At 36.0% G+C, this 23529-nt stretch overlaps 1 protein-coding gene across 1 annotated transcript; it reads left to right on the top strand.

The window, feature by feature from the left end:
- Positions 1–1728: 1728 nt before the first annotated feature.
- LOC121873022 (splicing factor U2AF 26 kDa subunit-like) lies at positions 1729–21616 on the top strand. Its single transcript, XM_042376294.1, has 7 exons — positions 1729–1784; positions 5784–5871; positions 10635–10701; positions 17009–17157; positions 18331–18464; positions 19502–19594; positions 20699–21616. Exons 1-7 carry the CDS (start codon positions 1741–1743, stop codon positions 20874–20876), a joined length of 753 nt encoding a protein of 250 aa, XP_042232228.1. The 5' UTR covers positions 1729–1740; the 3' UTR covers positions 20877–21616.
- The last annotated feature ends 1913 nt before the right edge of the window (positions 21617–23529 follow it).

The raw sequence follows: 23529 nt of genomic DNA, 5'->3' as shown, positions 1-23529 counted from the left end.
AAATGACGAAAATTGTAAGTCTATAGCCTTAAAGGATTTTTGGCCAAAAATACGTTTTCTCTCTGAACTAAAATTTAATGTGCCTAACTATTTAAGTACATCCAGAATAATACACAAGCACCAAGAAATGACCTCGAAAACCCATAAGTGGCGCATAATTAGCATTGCAAAAGTAATTAAAATATTCTAAAAATCATTTGAACATTTTCTAAAAGCCATTTGAACAAGTTATAATCAAGATATCAAATTTTGGTTAACAGATCCTTAAGCAGCACATTCAGGAGCACATATACTGAAATTTTGAACAAAATCCATTTTTGGCCGAAATGACAAAAATTGTAAGTCTATAGCCTTAAAGGATTTTTGGCCAAAAATACGTTTTCTCTCTGAACTAAAATTTAATGTGCCTAACTATTTAAGTACATCCAGAATAATACACAAGCACCAAGAAATGACCTCGAAAACCCATAAGTGGCGAGTAATTAGCATTGCAAATGTAATTAAAATACTGTATATATATATACAGCATCCTCACCAACCAGCTCTCTCTACATCACGCTTGTAACCATGCTGCCTTCCCAGCACCAAGCTGCATTGTACATCCAATACAACATGTATATAGAGAGCACATGTGAGTTTCCTTTCTCCATTCCATCCTGAGTGTGAACCAAACATCCCTAAAACCCCACAAACTCGCAATGTGCTCTCTGTATACATATTGTATTGGGTGTACAATGCAGCTTGGTGCTGGGGAGTGGCAGCGTGAGTCCAAGCGTGGTGTAGAGAGAGCTGGTTGGTGAAGGTGCTCAGAGGAGGACACGCATCTTGTGGGACGCCATAGTCGCCGGCGAGAGGGGGAGCCCCCAGGCAGGAGCGGAGGAGGTGTTGCTTGCTGGGGCTGAGCTAGGAGAAAGAGGTAGGTCACGGCCACGTGAGGTCTTATAAAGCGGTGGTAGGCGTGGCTTGATAGTTGACCTCCGCTATGTTAGGCGGCGCTGGTTGCCGACCTAGACCACGAGGCGCAGGCTGGGAAATTCGAAGAGGGTCGACTACTCCGCGACAAACGGCGTTTGTAGGGGAGGAATCCACTACACCCTCACACCACGTCTGTCGAGGGAGTGCAAATTCAGGTACTTTAATTTGTCTCCATACTCAAGGTTCCAAATGCCCGGGATTATTAGCCTTGCCATCCTCCTCTGAAAGCTTTCTAGGTATTCGATATCCGTTCTGGAGTACGTTGACCAAAACTAAACCACATAATCCATGTGAAGTCTCATGGTTTTAAGATAACCTCGCTAGTCTTGTAATAACACTTTTATATGAATCCAAGTACCTTGTTAGCCATGTCTGGGTTTAGGTTCTTATCATTATTCATTATCCCTAAATCCTTCTCACAGTATGATTTCTTTATATTAATGCTGTCCATCATACATCTCCTACTCGGGGTTGAATATTTCTGTTTAACTTGATTAGAATCATTCTTGTCCACACGCTAATATAATAATGGGATATTAAACAAACCACCGGCTTCCTTTATCTTTGAAAATATAAAAGGAAGTAGTTAGCCTTGGTTATGGATTTCTTGTTATACTATTTTATCATTAATACACTACTACGCATGAAAAACATAAATCCACTATTTTACCCCAATTTTTCTGATAATTTCTTGTTTTAAAATGTAATATTAAACATTTGAGTTACATAGTGTGTATTGAACCATCATCTCAGTTTGTCATCAACATGGCTGAGTATCTAGCATCGATTTTCGGCACTGAGAAGGATAAGTAAGAAATTCTAATGACTTGGTCGTTTGTAATAGTTATACTCTATCATTCTTTGAAATTGATTATAATATCCATGAAAAGGACATTATTGTGCAGGTGGGTAGGTTAACGAGGGCCGAGTATTGTCATAGAGGGATAGACTTAATCACACGTTAAGGTACTTCCAAGTGTTAATTGGGTGAATTTATATGAGTCCCTATGGGTTGACCAATATGTTTTTCCAGTGTATTTTAAGCGATCCTGACCATTTTTGGCGGAAATTTATAATTTTTGCCCCACCCTGACCCCCCAATAATAATGGGGGGGGGAGCCTGGGAAATGGGGTATTTTGGGTAGGGGAAAACACAAAAACGAGTCATCTTACCAGGCCTAACCTAGCCTAACCTAACAACGTGACATAAGAACATAAGAAAATAAGGAGTCTGCAATAGGCCGGTTCTGTGCATGGCAGCTCCTGTCGAGAGTTACTACCACTCTCTATCATCCATGAACCTATCCAGCCTCCTTTTGAAACTTTCCAGAGTTCCAGCACTTACTACAAAGTTGCTAAGCTTGTGCCACGGACCCCTGGTAGGCCTAGCTTAAACGGTAAATTTGCATAAGCGCACCCCACTCTGTTAGAAAGTCAAAAATATATATTCCTAGTGTATTTGTGTGTGTTTAAACCGAATATGACCTTCATTTCTGTCGGAAATTGGCCGTTTTTTTATCGATTTGTTTTCGTGGGACGTTTTCCAAAAAAAAAATGGCTAAGCGAATACAAAATAGACCAAAAAACACTAGAAAAACATAAACCAAACCTAACCTAACTAACTCTCACCATATGATGGAATCATCTATTACCTTATTGGCCTGGTTCTTGTTCGTCGTTGAATTTTGAGATTCTTACAGGTTGCTGACGCTGAACCTCGCTTAACGGGAGGTATAGGCTGGCAGTTTCTTCCAAGAAGTGATGAAGACACTTTACTGCGGTCCGACTAATTACCCAAATGTAGCAGCAATGAAATCAAATGATGGTCCTACATGAATAAATCGGATTGCCAACCACTTCTCGATGAGATTGATACATCATTGGTTACGACTGGATGACGTCAGTCAACATTGCGCATTCGTGATGTAAACACACTCTTAATTAACTCGGTTTCACGCAGATTACATCTCTTCACAGAAACGAAGACTGAAAAGTATGTAAAATTAATTAAATTCAATTGTGTCGCTATTTTACATTTCCGAATGGTAAATATAGGGTTCAAAATGCTCAGAATAGGGAGATATAAATGTTTCAGTAGTTTACAACTTGGGGGTACACTATGTCTGAAGGTAAAATAAAACCTAACCCAAATATGGGGTGTGTTTACCTTAAAAATTTAAGTTATTTTTCATCTTACCTCTGTACACAGATTGCTCTCAGTCCTCGTTAGCGTGTGTCGACCATGATATCACGGCTGAAGGGTTAGGTTGTTTTTTTATTTTATTTTTATGGGGAATAGCCCATCTGGGCACAGGTCATTAACCCTCAATGGGGCCGGGGGAATAAAAGTAAAAAGTAATTGAAAATAGAGAAGAAAATGATTATATTAATCTACACCACAAAGATGCTCGAAAACCAGCTTTTTGAAGCGAGACATTGTATGCGTATGGAAACACAGAAGAAGACAGAGCATTCCACAGTTTGGCTGTGTGAGGAAAGAAGGATGTGCTATAACGGGTTATTCTAGTGTGACCGACATCCATAGAGAAACGGTGGGCACCAAGGGCAAGACAAGTGCTATGAGCCCACGGCCTTGTTGGCGGTACACAGGATTCCAAACCCACTGAACATTGCCTGTTAAATTACCTGTAAAAGAGAGAGAGTGAAGCAGCAGTGCGGCGAAGAGAAAGGGAAGAAAGATTATCAATTAAAGGAGGAGAGTTAATAAGACGAAATGCCTTTGATTCCACCCTGTCTAACAGTTGTACAGAAGAAGGACCACCCCAGATATGAGAGCAGTACTCCAAGTTTGGACAAATGATGCTCTTATAAACTTGAAGCAACTGCTCAGGAGTGAAGTAGCTACGGCATCTGTACAGCATTCCCAGCTTTCGGGAGGCAGCTTTAGCATTGTTGTGGATGTGTGGCTTCCGTGACATATTAGAGGAAATGGTGAGGCCTAGCATATCTATTTTAGAAATTGGCAGAATGATTGCATCCTGAAATGTGATTGGTGGGAGATCATCTAATTTGGAAAGTGTAATTGGTAAATACTGTGTTTTATTGCTATTGAATTTAGCCAAGTTTCTACCTCCCCATTCAGAGATGCTGTACAGATCCGCATTGACAGATGAAATGATATCAGCTCTAGAAACAGATCTAGTTTGAGAATTAGGGGGAAGGGAAAAATGTGAAGAGTGAAGAGTAGAATCGTCAGCGTAAGAATGGATATACTTCGTCGTAGTGTGAAGTAAATCATTGATAAAAAGAAGAAAGAGAGTAGGTGAAAGAACAGAACCCTGTGGGACAACAACTGCCATGGATCGGTTCTCAAGGAAGATAGAAATTGGAGAACAAAGTGGGGGAGAGAAACTATAAGAGGGAAGTTTAGAAAGCAAAGACTTGTGCCATACCCTGTCAAATGCTTTGGAGATGTCGAGGGCCACGACGAAAGTTTCTCCCTGATTCCTAAGAGAAGATGACCAGAGAGGGGTGCAGTAGAGGAGAGCAGATGATCACCAGTATATATCGCCGGGTGAAAGCCATACTGGTGTTCCGACTAAAGAGAAAGGCATTCAAGGTGACGGAGAATAGGGGAGTTTAAGATAGTTTTGAAAATCTTAGAGAGGGATGAAGTTAGGGCAATGGGGCAATAGTTAGAGGGATTGGAATGGTCACCCTTCTCCCATTGAAACAATGGATTCGGTTAACAAAATTTTCGGTTAACGAAAGACTCGGTATATGTTGTGTTGAATAAAAATGAGTCACTAATTTATACTTGTACTGAATATACACAAATTACATTTTGGAAGGTATTATCTGCTGTTAATATGTAGGTCTGCTATGATAGCTCAAGTTACCATGAACAACCAGTCAAATACAGTTTAAGCTATCTAACTGCACTAGTATTGAAGTAGGGTAGGGTAGATCTGGTTTGTTAATTTTTGCCTGATTTAAAACATGGTTTGTGTTTTTTCCCCCAAATAGAAATTGCAAAGAAAAAAAGTTTAAGACTTGTGTACTTTATTTATCTAATTAGATATTACTTGGAAATAAAACAACAGTAACTTTATTTTTTTTTATAACACATTGATACCAGTATGTCTTATCTAGGGATTACCGTATTCTATTATTTTTATAATATGAAAGTATCAGCATTCATCCGAGAGCACACACATTTTACCATTTTACTCCTATTAGTATCGGTCCATTTTCTCAACTATCACTGTCTCTAAAATACAGCAGTTATGGGATAAACATTTGCAGGGTAGTTCCAGTTGTACATTATCACTTAGTCATGGAGAGGTGGTAGAGTGCTTGGATTCAGATGAAGTGTGAGGCACACAAGGAAAGTAAATATAGTTCTTGAGGAAATTTGAGAGCTAGAAGCCTTATACAACTGCTGCAAGTATCTTTGAATTCATCTTCAAATTATTGTTAAAAAAATCAGAAATGTACAGTACTGCATAAGGTACTGTATACTAATGGCCATACTACAGTATAATTGACTGTACAGTATGTGTATTGTTTTATAAATGTGAATTTAGGGGTTAAGGCATGATTGTACATTTGTGTTGAAACACCATCAAACCACACCATAACATGCTAGCAGTTAAAAGATCATACTGGTGTTTTAGACCAGCCAGTTTGTATTATCACACACATAACGTGACATTGTGGTTTACATTCCTGATACAATTATTTCAAGAATTGTTCTCACCTTTGCTTTCATTTAATCTTACACTTAATAAGTACCCTAATGGATAGTCATGCATATGGGACCCACTTTAACTGTCACTGTCTTTCAGGGTCAATTGCAGCTTCTATTTCAAAATAGGAGCATGCCGTCATGGAGACCGCTGTTCAAGAATTCATAACAAGCCAACTTTTAGTCAGGTAACTGTCTCCATGGTAGCCTTCATCCATACTATAATGTTTGATCTCTTGGTCTTATTTTAGGATCTACAAATAAGACAATTGACTACTAATTATTTTTTCCCATTTTTATTTTATTTCTTCAGAACAGTTATGATGTTACAAGTAGTGCTTCCTTTTCTTTTCAGATTTATATATAAAATTCCCTCTATTCAATACATTAATAATCTCATTAGAAGAGGAAATGCCTTTACTACCAATAAAAAAAAATAATATGAGAAGCATTTAAAAGATGGAATTGCAGATACAGTAACACAGTACAGTACTTAAAAGTTCCCTTTTGTGTTTTCCATTCAGCAGTCAGAGAAATTGTTGTTGAAATTATTTTTTTTTAATCCATAATTAAACTTCAGAGGATTTTTACCTCAATACAATATTAGATTTTATCCCTAGATGAGTCATGCAGGTTGTCCCATGTGGGATTTTGCTATCAATAAGTACTAACTGGTAGCAAAAGCGTTAGTTGTTTTTCCCTCCTCTCCTCCCCTTTTGTGTGATCCACTGAGTTGTGTCTTTGTCTTTTTATCTAGCCATGTATGATCACTCTGAGCCCAGGTTATCATACCCATCCAGCAAACTCAGCACCAATACGCACATACACTTGGTAGAGTGCAAGATGGGTTAGTATACCTTTGTTATTTACTTTTATGCTACATTTGGTTGTCTTATTGTTGTGATAATGATTACTTGCAGCTATATATATATATATATATATATATATATATATATATATATATATATATATATATATATATATATATATATATATATATATATATATATATATATATATATATATTAATGAGTTATTTAAAAAATTTCTAATAGAAATTTCAGCTTTTTCATCATTATTGACTGAAGGGATTTTAATGCTTACCCTGTAATTTAGCAGACATTTAGTATCTGCTTATGTATGGGGCAATTTTTTGTTTAAAGACATGTATTGAAGGCCATTCTGAAGGATTTTCATAATTATCAAAAAGGTATTTATATACAATTTTGTGACAAGTTTTAGTAACAGTAAGTTAAATAACCCCTGATGTCTCTCTAAATACCAGTCTCACTATTTCTTACTAGTAAATAGGAAGGAACAGATGCAGCAAGCCCCTCAAGAAACAAGATTTTCAATACCTATGTAAGAGATAATGCTTTTTAGTGATAGGATTCTTAACTCCTATTTTCTGTCACCCAGTGAGTTGCCTCTAATAGCAAGAAAAGTTACAACTTAACAAACATCAGGACCCCAAGTAAAAATCCAGCAGATATTCCAAACTAGTTCAGTTAAAATCAAAGTTGGGCGATTGTGAAGACAGCACTCGCACCAAAACTACCTACAGTGCACCAGTGTACTCACTCTGTTGGTACAGTCTCACCCAAAAGTTCGTTAACTCTCCCAACCTGTTGTTGCTGCACTGCCTGCTTCAGATGTTTGAAACTGTCTCAGTACCAACCAGAACATGAAACCGATACGAATGAATCTAAAGGTTCGAAGTAACAGACTCAAGTTTATACATCTGAAGCAAGCGGTGCAGCAATTGCTGGCTGGCAGAGTTAGCGAACTTTTGGGTGAGACTTTGCAAATAATATCTCACCCAATTGGGTCAAGAATGTAATTAGGGCAAGTCTTTATGCCTAGTCACTTTCTAAATGTATTGAAAAACATGACATAAAATTTTTCGAACTCAATCTTTTTGGAAAAGGTGTGCCTGTGGCTTTTGTTAAATGATTTGTATGACTGAAGAAAAATGCAGATGTTTATAGAGGTATATCCTCCAGTTGATTATAGTCCATATCCATTTGTGTAGTTTGGAAAATATTATAAAAACATATGAGAAACAATTATAAAACTGTACAAATAGACAAGGAAATAGTAGCTAAGGTAAATCATATCTACAACCCATGTGAATTGGAAGACAAAGAAGTTAAAAGGTTCAGATTACAGTGTATGAAGGCACTTATGTTCCATTTCATCAGTGCTTGATTCTTCAGTGAGAAATCTAATATTAGTCCTTTTATTGATCATATGCAGTTTACTATTGTAAGCACTTGCAAGTTATTTCTCTGACTGAGACTGTTGATGTACCAGCCCTTAATAGTCAAACTTTTTAAAAAGAATTATGTAATGACAGCTTTACAGAAAACAGCTGTGTATATTGGTTTCAAAAGGGGAGGAATGAAATGGAAATTTGGTGCAAGACTCACAGTGAGGACTACAAGGTAAAACTTGACTCATACTGTAAGGGTGAAAACTTCACCCAGTTCTGTGCTCAATATATTTCATATGAGTTATGAAGATAATCTTGTACTGTATCTCCATAAAACAGATCTAGCTGCCATATATCAAATCTCAGAAAGAAATATTGGCTGAAACTAGCAAATTGTTACGAGAATAATTTTTTTTCATATTCATAATTTTGAAGGTACACCCACTAAAAAATTATCATCACCCATGTCATATTGTATCACGCCGTAAGAATGCCGAATAATTTTTTGGTGTATGATGGTATTTTATATATACATGTACTACATGTACACTAAAAATTAAATGCTCTTCTGATGTTCAATAAACACGATTGCTTTGAATAATTTTTATAGAATCTTCTATATATAAACAAACATTATTTTAATATATATATATATATATATATATATATATATATATATATATTTCATGCAGATCCACAATGAAAACGTGGATAAGATAAATCTTGATAAAATCACACGGGAAAAGGGAAACAACGGAGCACCTTAGCTTTCGTCTTTATTCAAGACATCTTCAGAGGCAACTGGATTACATGGACAGAGAGAGGCTTAAATATACAGGGTGACCTTATTAAACACGAGGTCAGGTCATAATGATGTCATCCACTAATCCCCACACCAACACACACATAGAGGAGCTTATATATATATATATATATGCAGCATGGAAATATATTAAAAGAGTTATGACAGGGAGAAGTGTAGGTTAAATAAACAGTGTTAAAAAATCATTTAGGATGGCCTTTAAGCTTTATGGATTTAGTGCCCTTTTATTTCTTGTTTATGGGTTTGTGTAGCTGATATACTTTTAGATTGTGATTATATGATTGTGTTTGGTATTTACAGTATTTAAATGCTGTGTTTGTTTACAGTGTGTTCCGGATATGCTTTATGCAATATTCATCCAATCTTCCAGTAAATAGGTAAAGGTAAAGGTAGTTGTCGTCTGTGAGCCTCCCAAAAAGATGAGGAGGAGGCAGGAGGAATACTCGTATGATAAAAATTGGATGATCAGAATGGGTTAAAGGAGATTTTATTAGGACTGTGTATAGTGTGAGGTTCATTTAGTAAATTGTTTCAGCTCCCAATATTAACCTGCTCTATATTGTGAGATCCATTTGGTGAAATGTTTCAGCTCCAAGAGTAACCTAATCCATACTGTACGGTTCACTGGGTGAAATATTGCAGCTTCAAGATAATCTTAATAAGTCTGAAGTCTTTAAGTGTATATAATGCTGTATGTGTTATAGGGAGTATTGTACCAGTTGCCATCTTTTGGATTTCATTAAGTTAGAATTACTTCAAGAAGTTAATGTGTTGAAAAAAAATTATACTTTAATTGGATACACTGCACATTACATTTTACTGTAGTGGATTGTAAACATTCCAGGCTTCCAGCACCTGCATTCATATATATCCTAATTTTACACATCCAAAAGTACAATACAGTAAATGAAAATTAATGTTATGGTACAGTATTGTGATAATATACAGTACTGTGTAAATGAGTAACGAATGATATACTGTATATATATATTTGCCTGATACTCTTCTTGATTTACTTAATATGATACACTCAGTAGAAGCTGATCTATATTATACTTGAAGCTCTGAACCTTATTAGAATTAAATTGCTGTATGAGAAGATATCATAAATTCTGTGATTCCTTGTCATTCTTATTTACTTATTGCTTGGCTTCCTCACTAAATATTTTGCTTGTCTTCCTCACTAAATATTAAATGTGAGGAAGAAACAGAAGTAAATATCTTCACTTTGGGTTGACCTGAGGGATGTTTATATTTGACCATGAGTGGCCATGAACACTCCTGACCCCTCACAGCATTATTTTGTTATTCTGGGGTAAATATTTTTATCATGACCATGGAACACACCATCTGCTTATGTGAACTCATTTTTTCTAGCTGTTGTCATCTTAAAGCAATTATTAATATAGTCTTATCCCTTTAAAAGCATACTTTTTAATTTTTATTTATTTATTTTTCCTTAACTGATGAATTACAGATATATCATATTGTATATAGTCATGCTTTGAACATCATTGTAATGCTGGTGACAGTCATGTGCTAAATCTAAGATATCTGAGCCAGTAATTATGAAGTCTTATATTTAAATAAGCCAACATTATCCCTTCCATCTGTTTGTAATGAATAATTTTTATTTTCTTGTCACATTTTTGTGAAAAGAGGCTGTAGCTTTATGTAACAGCTTTTGAATGTAACAAACTGCTGGATCAATGATCAGTTGTCACAATAAATTTTGTTCATGGATGAAAACAAGGGAGTCATTCAGCCCGAGGTACTCAGATGCTAAGTTTAGCTCTGGCTGGAAATTTATTGAGTTACTACTCAATATCTTTATCACAAAGTATTCAAGATGGTCATTGGTGCCTTGTTCATAATTTGTCTACTTGAAGTACTATGAACTTTGCTGCATCTTCCAGACTGTCCTCATCCTCAACCTCTACTGTAACCCCCAGAACTCTGCTAAATCAGCTGATGGATCGCACTGTAAGTAGACTAATTTTTTTTTTCTTTTTTATGTTTGTCAAATTACAATAACATCTTAAGAGGCTCCCCCCCAAAAAATGCAAGTTTTTTATGTAAAACAAGTATCCTGTACCTCATACTGCCTATAAATTAGAATTGTTTACCTCTTACTAATACAGTACATCACACACGTGCCACTTCATGAACATTTTTTACTTTTCGTAGCCCGTGTTGCCAACCTGTGGTAAGGACATGTATTTATTTCCTGTTTATATCATGCATGGTCAGTGTGTAAGACTAGAATTGAATTTTATTTTATTTTTATTTTATTTATTTTTTTTATGTTTCAGAATATACCCACTTGGGGCGGGTGCTGATCAAAACCCAGGTGTTAAACTTATTTTTTAGACACTTTAGAATAATGGTACTGGGATGTATGAATTATATGTGAAAATTGTGTCAAAAAATTACTAATGAATGTTAAACGAGCGGATTGTTCAGTTAACACTCACAAACTTATGCCGCTATACAATGGAGCCACGATAATTCGTGGGTTAGGTACCAGAACACATTGTGAATTATCAAATTGCAAATTATAGTTTGATTGATTTTAGTGGAATTAATTAGTTTGGTTCCAGGGGTAAAAAAATAACCAAACTGCTAATAAACACAAAATATTGTACATAACACATCAAAAAATACAGTAACATAAATATTGTACAAAAATTAATTCTGTATTACAAAAGCAGCTCCTTCCATTTTCATACTTTCGTGTGGGCTATGCCAATATACCATCGAGGCAGGCGCCGGGTTGGCTGTGACCGCACTACAGTATGGGTGGCCTAGCTGCTTGGGTAACAGGCTGTAAGCTCAATGGCTCACATGCTTAGTTCATATTCTGCTGTCATTGTAGAAGGTTGTTCCCTTGCTAGCTCCTGGTTTTTTGTACAATTTGTATTGTGCGGTTCTGTACATTACTGTACCAGGACACAATTAGTCAAGAATAGTGTTAAAGCAGTGTTAAGACGTAAGAAGTGATTACAGTTACGTTTGCCTTGTACATTCAGTAAGGGTAAAAGTTACAGGTACCCTTCACTATCTGACGTCTGAGTTCATGAAATACACTTTTCAATTTCCTAAATTACCACCTTTTTTGTTATAAAGCTTCCCCTTCTGAATTTGAGTCCCGGCGAAAATTCAAATCCCCCTCCCTGGAGTTAGTTGGGGTGGTCACACCCCCCTAGTCCTCTCCCTAATAGGGTGAGGTAGGAGTTATGTTATGGTTATATTTCAGTTTGTAATTTTGGGTAGATAAACATAACTTTCTTTGTTAAGCAGCAGGAGTTAGCAGAATGAGCTGTGGGGATGTTATGTCTGGTTATTTTTCAACCCATAATTTTGGATATACGTATAATCTTAAGTTTCTTTATTTTTCTTCACTCAGTAACATGCACACACAATCCAACGTGATAATATAAAAAATAAAAATAACTATCATAAGGTGAAAAAAATAATGGGAATAAACATTTCTTTGTAATGCGAAAGAAGTAACGTTGCTAAGGGTCGGCAGAGGCAGTGTCACCAGCTGGGCTGCATTGCTATGGCGAGGCTTGAGGGCGGCCACATGTGACAGACAGCATCTTGGCAAGTGGTGGCTGTGTTAAACTTTCGTTTAGCTTTTCTCTAATGGTTTTAGCTGCTTAATTTCATCTAGATAATATTTTATTAATGTTGGGTAGTTAATTACAGTAGTCGTGTATTATTTATCATTAGTTAGTTAGCTTTTTTTTTTTTTTTAACTGATTCATGTTTTTAGGGTATGATATTGGAGTTTTCTTGTCATTTGGGGAAGTGAACCCTATTTTTCCCTATGACCTTTGCCAACCATGGTTCCATCTGCAGATTCCGGGTACCCACAGTTTTTTTTACTCGATACCATTTCTCCAACCACGGTATGGAATTTCGAGTATCCGTTGATTAGTGTGGCGTCTTTCTCCCTCTGTTGTCTAATAGATTCCTTTGTAAATGTGAGGAATGATTAAAATTAAAACTACAGTAATAAATAGAAGAAAAGAAAAAATATTGCATCGCCACTTGGCAATCATTTCACTTGGGACACTGGAGACAGGAACATGCTCCTCCCTCCCTCTCCCGATCGTGGGTTTACTCATGCAGACATAAGAAATTTTTATTCTCTATGTTTTTGGCCTTATGATAATCATTTATTTATTTACAGTACACCTGGATAATTTGCGAATTTTAATTTCGCGGTCCTCTATTGTTTGTGGATGGCACCCTGGATGTACCCATGAATGTCTGCCGGTAAGTTTAAAGTTGCCGGCATTTTCACGGCCGGGACAGGGAGCCATTCGTTCTAGAGACAGTAATTTTCTTTACCTGTATTGTATATATGGTGTGTGGTGGACACTACACACAAAACACATACAAATAAATAATAATGGGAAAATCCTCTCACAAATAATTAGAAACAAGTGTATAATTAAAAATGTTGAGTCTATCCTCAAGTTTTATTATAACAAAGCAACGAGTGATCCTATGGGTTGACTCAATATTTTAAATACATTTCTTTCTGATTGTATAGGATACCTGTATGTACAGTATTGTATTGTATATACTGTATGTGTGTGTGTGTGCGTGCGCTGTACAAATAAATAATAATGGAAATCCTTAGGTCGCCATTAAAATATTCTCCAGAGGCCTCAATGCAGCGCTGAATCTGATCCTCCCACTTCTGGAAGCAGATCTGTAAGTCCTCATTGGTGAGGCTGGAGAGCACCTTCCGTGATGTGTCCTGGATCTCCAGTCTGTCCATGAACTTCTTCCCCTTGAGATTCAACCTGAACTTTGGAAACAGCCAGAAGTCACAGGGGGCTCAATCTGGACCACTGGGATGCCATGCTTTGCCAGAAAATCGTTCATGGAGAGGGCAGTGTGCACGCAAGTGCGTTGTCCTGGTAAAGCTGCCAATTGCCGGTAGTCAGTCAGAATCTAGTTAAAATTTACATATGAGAGGTCCAATCGCTCGGCAATCTCATGGATAGTCACTCGTCGATCTTCATGGAAAGCTTGTTATTATTCTGGATATTTTCACCATTTCTATCGGTGGAAGGCCACCCAGAATGATGCTCATTTTCAAAGGAGGTGCACCCTTCTTTGAAGTGCTTGTGCCACCTGAAAACTTGAGCCCTGGACAGCCACACCCCCAATTAGAGGGACAGTTCACAGAGTCTGTCAGACTCACTATGGAGGCAACAATCATCCACAAACTCCTCAACTGAAGGAGCTTGATAGCTACTTGGAATGCCCAGGGAATGGAATGGAGCTACTGCTGTCTTTCCCGACATTATGTGACTTATCTTTGAAGCTTAGCACCCCATTTCCTGCATCTGCTGCTTGTGAGCATCTGTTTAGTCATGCTGGGCTTACTATTTATTATTTAATTAATTTTTACACCCCAGGGGGTGACAAGCCTAGTCACAAGACCACACTGTCAGACACTTATAATACATTGGTACTCGTGTATCGCAGGACACGCTATGCATTGTGATAAGGAGACATTATTGATGTGATTTAAGGACAGTGGGAGTTAGAACCCACCAAAGCATGGGTAGCATACAAAAATTTAATCTAAATTATTACGATTAAGTAGGTGGTGACATATAGTGGTTAGTGACTCTCCCTGTGGTAGGAAGTCAAGGCAATACAGTCGTGTTGAAGGGTGTTAGTGTTGGGACAGTTACAGAGTTTACAGAAAGAAAAGTGCTGATCATCCCTCACCTCAGATATATGCCAGATGGGTCTGTATCCTAACCTAATGCGAGCCGAGACAATATTATGTGTACAGACTTAAGTCCATGTCGACAATACTTGTGTGGATAAGGAAAACAGTGATCATAGTATTGGATGGATATATTTTCAGCACGTTCACTATCCCTGCAAGGGATTGTATGGAGAAGAGCAGCTGAATGTATTCTCTTTCGGTAGGTCATGTTGGGCTTGTATTTAGGACTAAAAGATCCTGATTGGACAGTCATAATTTTGAGAATCCGTTGATGATTAATCTTAATAGAAAGATTTGTAAACAAACATGTGAAATTCTAGTGTCCTTTCGTGAACTTTTTTTTTTTCATAATTTTCTGTGGTATTTATTTTAATATTTGAGACAAATAATTTTTTGTTACTTTTTATTTTCAGTACTTGAGTATTTAAAGAATGAGATACTTTTTTGCTTCTACTTGAGTACATTGATATTTGGATACTTTTACTTCTACTTGAGGAACATTTTGCCAATGTAACAATACTTATACTTAAGTAAAAAAAAGCCCAGTGCTTTTTACAAGTCTGCCTATATGTTATGTATGGCACCCATCATTCGATTTACATATGGAAGAAGCCATACCAATTTGCATCCATATTTTCCAAGTTTGTTATTACAATTATTTAAATAAAAAATTATGATTAGAGAAATAAAATAGAGGCTTCTTTGTACGCATCCTCGGGTAACAAAACTTGATATACACTACTGGCTAATCTAGTGACTACTGTATCCCTCCCCCTTTTATTTTTAATCAAGCAAGTAGCAAATTCACATTCTATATCTAATGAGCAAATCAACATGCAGAATTCTTGAAGAAAAAATGCAGTGATCTTCATGGTTTGGTGTTGTGTAAATGCTGTTTTGATGTGCGAGTGGTTTAAATGGTTTTGAAAAATTCTGCACACACCTCTTTTCATTATGTTAATAGGCCTAATAAATTTAGAAGAATGAAATTATATAAGGTAATACTTTTTTATTCTTGGATATCTATACTAGTTTTTATAGTCACCTTTGCACAAGGAAAAAACCCACTATATTTAACCTCAAGAAATGCCCAAATCCACCCCAGGAGTTGTGACTCACATTATTTCTCTTCTTCCTGGAGATCAGACATTCATCTGCCTCCATTTTGTTTGTTTTTGTCCAAATAGTTGCCAGCGATAAGATATTTCTCAATATTTAGTAATTGACATAAAAGTTTGTAGGCATTGGTATAGTTCAAGTATAGTATGCCCTTCAAATTCGTAGGAGTTACATCTCAAAATGGCCTCGAATAACATTTGCTGACGGGGGTCTACATTTTCACTTGTGTACAAAGAAATGTATATTCCCTTTATGTGTATGCCCTGAGGACAATTATTTTTTTTACCTGTATTGTGTATATGTTTTGTGTGTGTAGACATGTACACACACACAAAACATATACAAATAAATAATAATGGGAAAATCCTCTCACAAATACAGTAATCAGAAACAAATGTATTGAAAATGTGAGAGTCTACCCTCAAGTCCACTCTGTGCTTTATTAATAAAGAATGGAGTAGACTCAACATTTTTAATAAATTTGTTTCTGATTATTTGTGAGAGAAATTTCCCATTATTATTTATCTGTATGTGTTTTGTGTGTGTGTGTCTGTATACACACATACATACAGTATATACAATCGGAAACAAATGTATTGAAAATGTGAGTCTACCCTCAAGTCAACTTCGTGCTTTATTAATAACAAAGCACGGAATTGACTTCATGGTACACTGTCACATTTTTAATGCATTTGTTTTTGATTATTTGTGAGAGGATTTTCCCATTATTATTTATTGGTGTGTGTGTGTAGACACACACACACACACACACACACACACACACACACACACATATACCGGGTATACAAAACAGGTAAAGGAAATTACTGTCTCAAGAACGAATGGCTCTCTGTCCCAGCTGCGAAAATGCCAGCAACTTTAAAACTACCCTTAGAAATTCTTGGGTACACCCAGGGTGTCATCCGCAAATAATTGAGGTCCGTGAATTAAAAATCCGCAAATTTTAAGGGCATGCTTTACTGTAATTTTAATATATATTTTTAATAATATGTGAACTAAATACATAATACAAATTAAAAAATATATAACTAGCTGTTCAGTTCTTCAGTATGAGCTAATCTAACCTAACCTGATGATCTTAGAATAATTTTTCGTATAGTTAGCTGAGGTTAGGTTCATTTGCTTGTCGTGAAAGATGTCAACTTGGATATTCCCAGGAAGAAAACCAAGGATAAACCAAAATACATTACTGTACTGTACTGTACAGTATATAAATCACAATTCCTTGGGTGGTTATAGGCTCTTTTAGAGGTAAAAAAAAAAAAAAAAATTATTCAATGTAAATTCACTAAAATATCTAGTTTGGGTGTCAAGAATGGTAAGTTATTACCAAATATTATTTAAAGCATTCAGGATGATAAGCTATTTATGAACTGATCATTTCAGCCACAGTTAGTGATGAAGAGATGCAAGAGCACTACGACAACTTTTTTGAGGAGGTATTTGTAGAGTGCGAGGACCGCTATGGAGAAATTGAAGAAATGAATGTTTGTGATAACCTTGGTGACCACCTGGTGGGCAATGTTTACATAAAGGTTAGATATTTTCGAAATTGTACATCTGATATATTTTGAAAATGTAGATGGGTCGAAAAAGTTGAAAATGAACAAGAAAAAATTTCTAGGGACTTATAAACACATTGTATTGCCAAAATGAGATCATGCATTTGTTCATGGTAGGTAAAAGGTTTATTGGATAATTATTGTGATTCCCAACTTCAGAGTATTAATTGTTATGTAACCTGATGTCTGGTTCTGGCAACTCTTTATGTTATTGTCAACCAAAGTTTACTTTTGGAAAATTCAGAAACCTTTGTCATTGGTTGCTGAACTGAGCAGGTAATTAGTTTATTACTTCCCCATTGTGTCTAGAGGCTTAAAAGAAAGTCACACTAGTGCATGTGTTCCTTGACCATCAGGCAGCTTAGGAAAAACTGTCATATCCAGCCAGCAGGTGAGACCAAGTGATGACTTCCCTGGTTGTCTTATGTCTCCTGACAGGAGTTAGATGTAACTTTTCATCTGTTTACCTCTTAATACTACAGGCTGAGCTCTGATTCATGAAATCAAGGAGTTTCGATATAGTACGTGGTTGTATGGTCATGTACCAGCCGGATGGCTAACCTTAAAGTAGTTCATTAAGCAACTGTAAACTCTCTTGTGATATGTACAACACAATAACATATCTAACAGAGTTAAGGAAGCTGCTGCTTCTTTGATTCAATGACTGCTTACTTTGGTTTCTTCCTCCTTGTTAGATTATCAGTGAGAGGTTGATTCTGAAATCCCATTACCCTGTATATAAGTACAACTAATCCACGATCAAGCAATTCAATTACTCTCCTTTCTCGTGATGAGTAGTCCTTTGATGAGATGTACTGAAAATTAATGTGAGACTAGGAAATGGCAGTTTGTGACTAAGCCATATGAAGGTCATGGAGTGCATATGGTAATGTGACAGCATGATTCCTCTGCCTGAGTGGTAACCTTATATCCAATGATTTTTTTTACTTCAGTTATGACAGGAAGCTGATGACTTAAGTAATTGATAAGTTCCAGTCACAAATGCTGAGGGAACCTGGGTTTTCAAACCATGTATTTCAGTTGGCAACATGTGAATTGCCCAATCCAAGCTTGGCTATAAAATGCGATTTCAGTACCTATTATTATTATTATTATTATTATTTTTAATTGTTTTTGTCTCTTCAGTTTAAGTATGAAGAGGATGCAGAGAAGGCAGTAGTTGACTTGAACAATCGATGGTTTGGAGGTCGTGCTATTAATGCTGAACTGAGCCCTGTGACAGATTTCCGAGAGGCCTGTTGTCGGCAGTATGAAATGGGGTATGTCTCGTTTGATGCTTTTATTAATATTTATTATTTGCAAATAAATGAGATAACCGTTCTGTAGTCTGCAACTGCCATTAGGAACTTATTTGAATGTCTGTTAATTTTAGGAGTACAGGTGCTCCTCTACTTAAGAACGTTTAACTTACAAACTTTCAGAGATACAAACATCATCACTGAGGAGGGTTACCTGCCAGAACAGGTGTTTAATGTGGATGAGACTGGATTATTTTGAGAAAGTTCCAGATAGAACAAATATTACCTAAGAGGAGAAGAGTGAGCCAGGTTTTAAGGCTGTATTAAAGGGTATAGCTGTACTAAATATCCATAATCTTTTCATTTTTTTACAATATGTTTGGTATCTACAAGAGTAAAGTTGGACTTACAAACAAGTCTCAGGAACGCAACTCGTTCGTAATTAGAGGAGCACCTATATAGTACGGAGGTTTTTCAGTTTTGTATACAGTACATTTTAAGTGGTCAAGTGAGCATCATTTTTAAAGATAGAAAAAGAATGAATCAAGATGTTTTAACAAAAGTAGACACTTAAGGCTCTAGGGTCAAGGGATTTAAGTATCGGTATGTATTAAAGTTATCCCTTAACTGGTGCATTTTCAGTTTCAACATTTTTGGATTCCAAGGTTGTACTGCATTTACAAAATAGATGAGTTTATATTGACTGGTCATATATAACAGGTTTGCATGCACTTCTATACCGGATTCTACTTTGAAGATCTCGACTTAGTTTTGAGGTCAAGAGGTCACTTGTTATCAGTATATTTGTGTCAAAGGTTTCTTAAGACAGGTTTAATGGATATTGTCTAAACTTTCTCAATTGTATATGAAAAAGGAAGTTTTAAACTGTTCACTTTCAGAGTGTACCAGTATGTCAAGAGGTCACTGGTACTAAAAATGCTTACATTCACAGTACTGGTAGATAATTTAATATTTACTTTACTATGTTGAATGCATTTCAGATGAATTAATTTCTTCATAGTTTTTTGCTCGTGATTATTTCTTATTATTTTTTATAGAGAATGTACCCGCAGTGGATTTTGCAACTTTATGCACCTCAAACCAATATCCAGGGAGCTACGTAGAGAACTTTATGGGCGCAAAAGGAAAAGGTAAGTACCATATAGCCATGAATTCAATTATTGATGGTATTAGATGGCCTTCATATTAATGCCTAGATATATGGTGCAGTATTTGGAAATAACATGGCCATTATTGTATGGTAGACTGCTGTTAAACAAATGTCAAATTTGATTTTCTGATAACCTGTCATTCTGTGAAAACTTAAAAAGTTGCCAGGTGTTTGGGGTAGCTGTAGTGATCATGTTTGTCCTTTTCATACATTTGCTGGGTTTAGGTCATTAAATCAAAATGCCATTACAGAGGGTTTTAAAATGTTCCTTGTTGGTATGTAGCTTTAATGTCCTTTTCATTTAATCTGCAAGTTTTAATTGTTATGACATCTATAGGCCATATAAATTTACTTGGTTTTCCTTTGAGGACCAATTTTCCACTCAAATGTCTTATTATACTCATGTCTTATGTATTGTCTCAGTTGAGCAATAATATAGTGTCAGTTCTATTTTGGTATATCTGTAATCAGTTTTCAAATCAATTCATCCATCAGTACTGTATTCAATAGACTTTCAGAAAATCTGGTACAAGAGGTGTACAGTATCTCAAAAAAAGTATCTGCAGGATAGGTCCGATGACTTCCGAAATGCTACTTGCAACTTGTGATGTCCCGGAGGGTTGGTATGCAGGGCAGGAATGCTCTTATCACAATATCTATCATCCGTGTGAGTGAACAGATACTTGTTTGAGATACTGTACCTGGATTATTATGTACATTTGCTGACAGTTCTGCTGAAAGGATTCGTTTGCAGGATTATGGCCCGTTGTCTAATAAGTCGGTGTTTGGGTAATATGCCATCTTCAGGTGATTTATTTAGTTTGTAAAAAAATAGAAGGCTTAATGCCAAGCAGGACACCATTCCATTACAAGCATGGAAAATGGTAATTATATAATTGCACATTCATATTTATGAATGTGCAATACAGTATACAGATGCTCATAATTGGGGATATTGCACCTGATTTAAGAGAAGTGCGTGAAGGCATACAGAATGGGATTGACAAAATAAAGTTCTCTCTCAAAAATTACTTTTATATACAAGTGAACATAATGCAAAGGAATAAGTAAATATTTTCAACAGATCACCAGCCAGGAACCGCCGTCGTAGGTCTCCATCAAGGAGTCGAAGGTCATCACGTTCTCGTTCTAGATCCAAGGAGCATAGACGGGAATTCAGAGAGAATTCGGCATCACTGGAAAGATTCCGTTCAAATTCTCAAGATAAAGAACAACGAGAAGGCCGATTTGGGCGTTTTTAAAAAATTCAGTTACGAATTGCTTTTCATGTTTACTTTAGTGATAATAAGGGGGCTATTTACAGCAGTATTTTCATAAAAAGAGGAAAATTGTCTGTGATGGGTTTATTTATGGTGCAAATTTTTTTTGTACTGTATATGTAAAGTTTTCTTAATAGAATGTGATTGAATGTTACAAGTTAATGTTTCATCTCTTGGAGCATGCTGAATATGCTTAAGGTACTGTATTATTAATCTGGAAGTTATATTACAACTGATTTTAAGTGTTCATAGAAAATTTTGTTTGTCACAACCAAATAGAGAGTCTTAAGAATAAATGAAGCAGTGTGAACTTTCATGGTGTTAATAACAGCCTTACTTTGTGGAAATAATACAGTATTAAATGCCTACTGTATGAATTAAATGGTGTCACAAAGTTTTACTGCTCAACTAGCTGACCTGATAAGGCTGTCCATATGACTGAAATTCCAAGTACTCAACATATGTAGTAATCTGGTTGCCAGTAGAAATGATATGCAGTTATTTTTTCTTTCATATAAGAAATTATACAAAAGTTATGAATCAGAACCTCTTAATCTCTTCTTTACTGTAAAACAAACGTGTAGTATTGTTGGTGTGGTATATACATGTATCACTATTTCAGTTTGCTATAAAGAAGGGGTCAGGAAAAGTTCCTCAATTACAGAAGTCATTCCTGCCCAAGTTTGTTATTAGAACCAGGATATTAAAACAGCATTTTCCCATGGTTTGTTTTATTCCACAATAAAATAAAAGAAATATAATAACAGCCAAGCAGACACTATACAGCAATGTTTTATTAGTTTACATGAATGTGGCTTTCAGGCTTGTAATTTTAATGAGACAATTGTACACTGAACATAGTATGAACCACTTGAAGCATGATTTTGGGGACATTCAATTATTTTTTCTAGTCTTCCATATATTACTGAATATTTTGTCTCATTTTATTGCTCTTCATGGCTAAAGAAACTTTAGTGTACTTGTTCCATCCCAAGTGGAGGAGAATTGTGTCAAGATTTGAGACAAACCACCACCATTAGGTATTTTGACAAATTTCTAACAATTTAGAACAATGAAGTAAGATAATTTACTATACAGGGGGTCCCCAGGTTGTGAACAGATTCCATTCCTGAGGACATTCATAAGTCAGAACACATGCTATATTCATCCCATATACATATAAAACAATGTTTAAAATTCCACTATATCATAACCTAAGTCCTTATATACATCTAAAATCACTTAATTTAAGACAAAAGAAGAAATAAAATGACAAAATACAGTAAATGAAAGTAAAAAATAAGTCATAAGGTAAATAAAATATTGTACTGTAAATTTCAAGTTTAACTGTGTTCGTATCGGCGTGCGTATTGGGGACCTCCTGTATACATCAAACAGTATAGTTCTTTGTAATCACCTATGTAGTTAATACATGTATGTTTGTCTTTATTTACAGAGCATTACCATAATTATATACAGTATAGTCTTCATTTACGCGGTCAATTGAATCCGTGGAGGTTTGCGTAAAACGAGAAACGCGAAAACGAAATAACAACATATGGGATTAATTGAAAGAGAGACTGGGTCGACCCCCAAATTACACTTTTTCTGACACAATACGTACGTTGTAGTAAAAATAACATCTTAATTTTATGATGGTATGCACACAATTAATATTTAAGAGAAATATCAATAATATTAGGTTTTTTAACACTTACGTTAGTAGAAAAGATGGCTGGGCACACGGGGATGAGGGGTTGGTTCCAAGGCAGAGGGCAGATTATTGGCCCTCACCTGTATCACTTTTATCAATTGTATCACTATCCACCACAGAGGCTTGCAGGGCCTCTTTGTCAAACCCCTCAAAGTCCATATCCTCACTATCGCTGACTTGGGCCGGCTGTGGTGGGTGGCGGGTGAAGAACTCGGTAATGTTTTGTTGACTGGGCGATCTTGTGCACACCCTGCCCACGTAAATGATGGAATGAACCGTGTAAATAAAAATTGTTGGTCTGGCAAGGTGCCGCGTAAATGACCAAATGCGTAAACCAAATCCGCATAAATCGAGACTATACTGTACAAGAATTTTAATTAAAAAAAATGAAAAGGTCCACAGGACCACAACCTTTCCGGAAAAAGAATAAAAATAAACAGAACATATAATAATTCCTCACCAATCATAGGTTATGTTTTAGAATTCTCCCATGGTTGACGAAGGCTTGGTCATATGGAAAATAGGGAGTTTGGAGAAGTGACCCTTGAGTCAAATACCAAAAGTCCTATAATGTACAGACAGGTGTGCTGGGACTGATTTGCCCAAACCAGTTGCTAAAATTTGAATGGATCACTGAACCGTTTGTCGATTTAAAAAACAATATTTTGTCAGTATAGATTTACCTCTAAATTTGCAAACAAGCCCTTATATTCCTTACTATTACCTACTAAGTGTCACACAAATTAGAGCAAGTTTAGACAATAACCAAATGGTTTTCTGTTCCACAAGAATCTTACATTTTAAATACAACCACTGAAGTATGGCATTATTATTTCTTGCATTTAGCTTCTATAGCACAATTCCTCAGTGCATTCCAGAACTATTCGCTCATGAGGTTTACTTCGTTCGCCGCCTCTTCCT

The sequence above is a fragment of the Homarus americanus genome, unplaced genomic scaffold (genome assembly GCF_018991925.1).
Source record: "Homarus americanus isolate GMGI-L3 unplaced genomic scaffold, GMGI_Hamer_2.0 scaffold11022, whole genome shotgun sequence".
Classification (NCBI taxonomy): domain Eukaryota; kingdom Metazoa; phylum Arthropoda; class Malacostraca; order Decapoda; family Nephropidae; genus Homarus; species Homarus americanus.
Note: the sequence above shows the minus strand (reverse complement) of the source record. Positions and strands in the feature narration are given on the sequence as shown.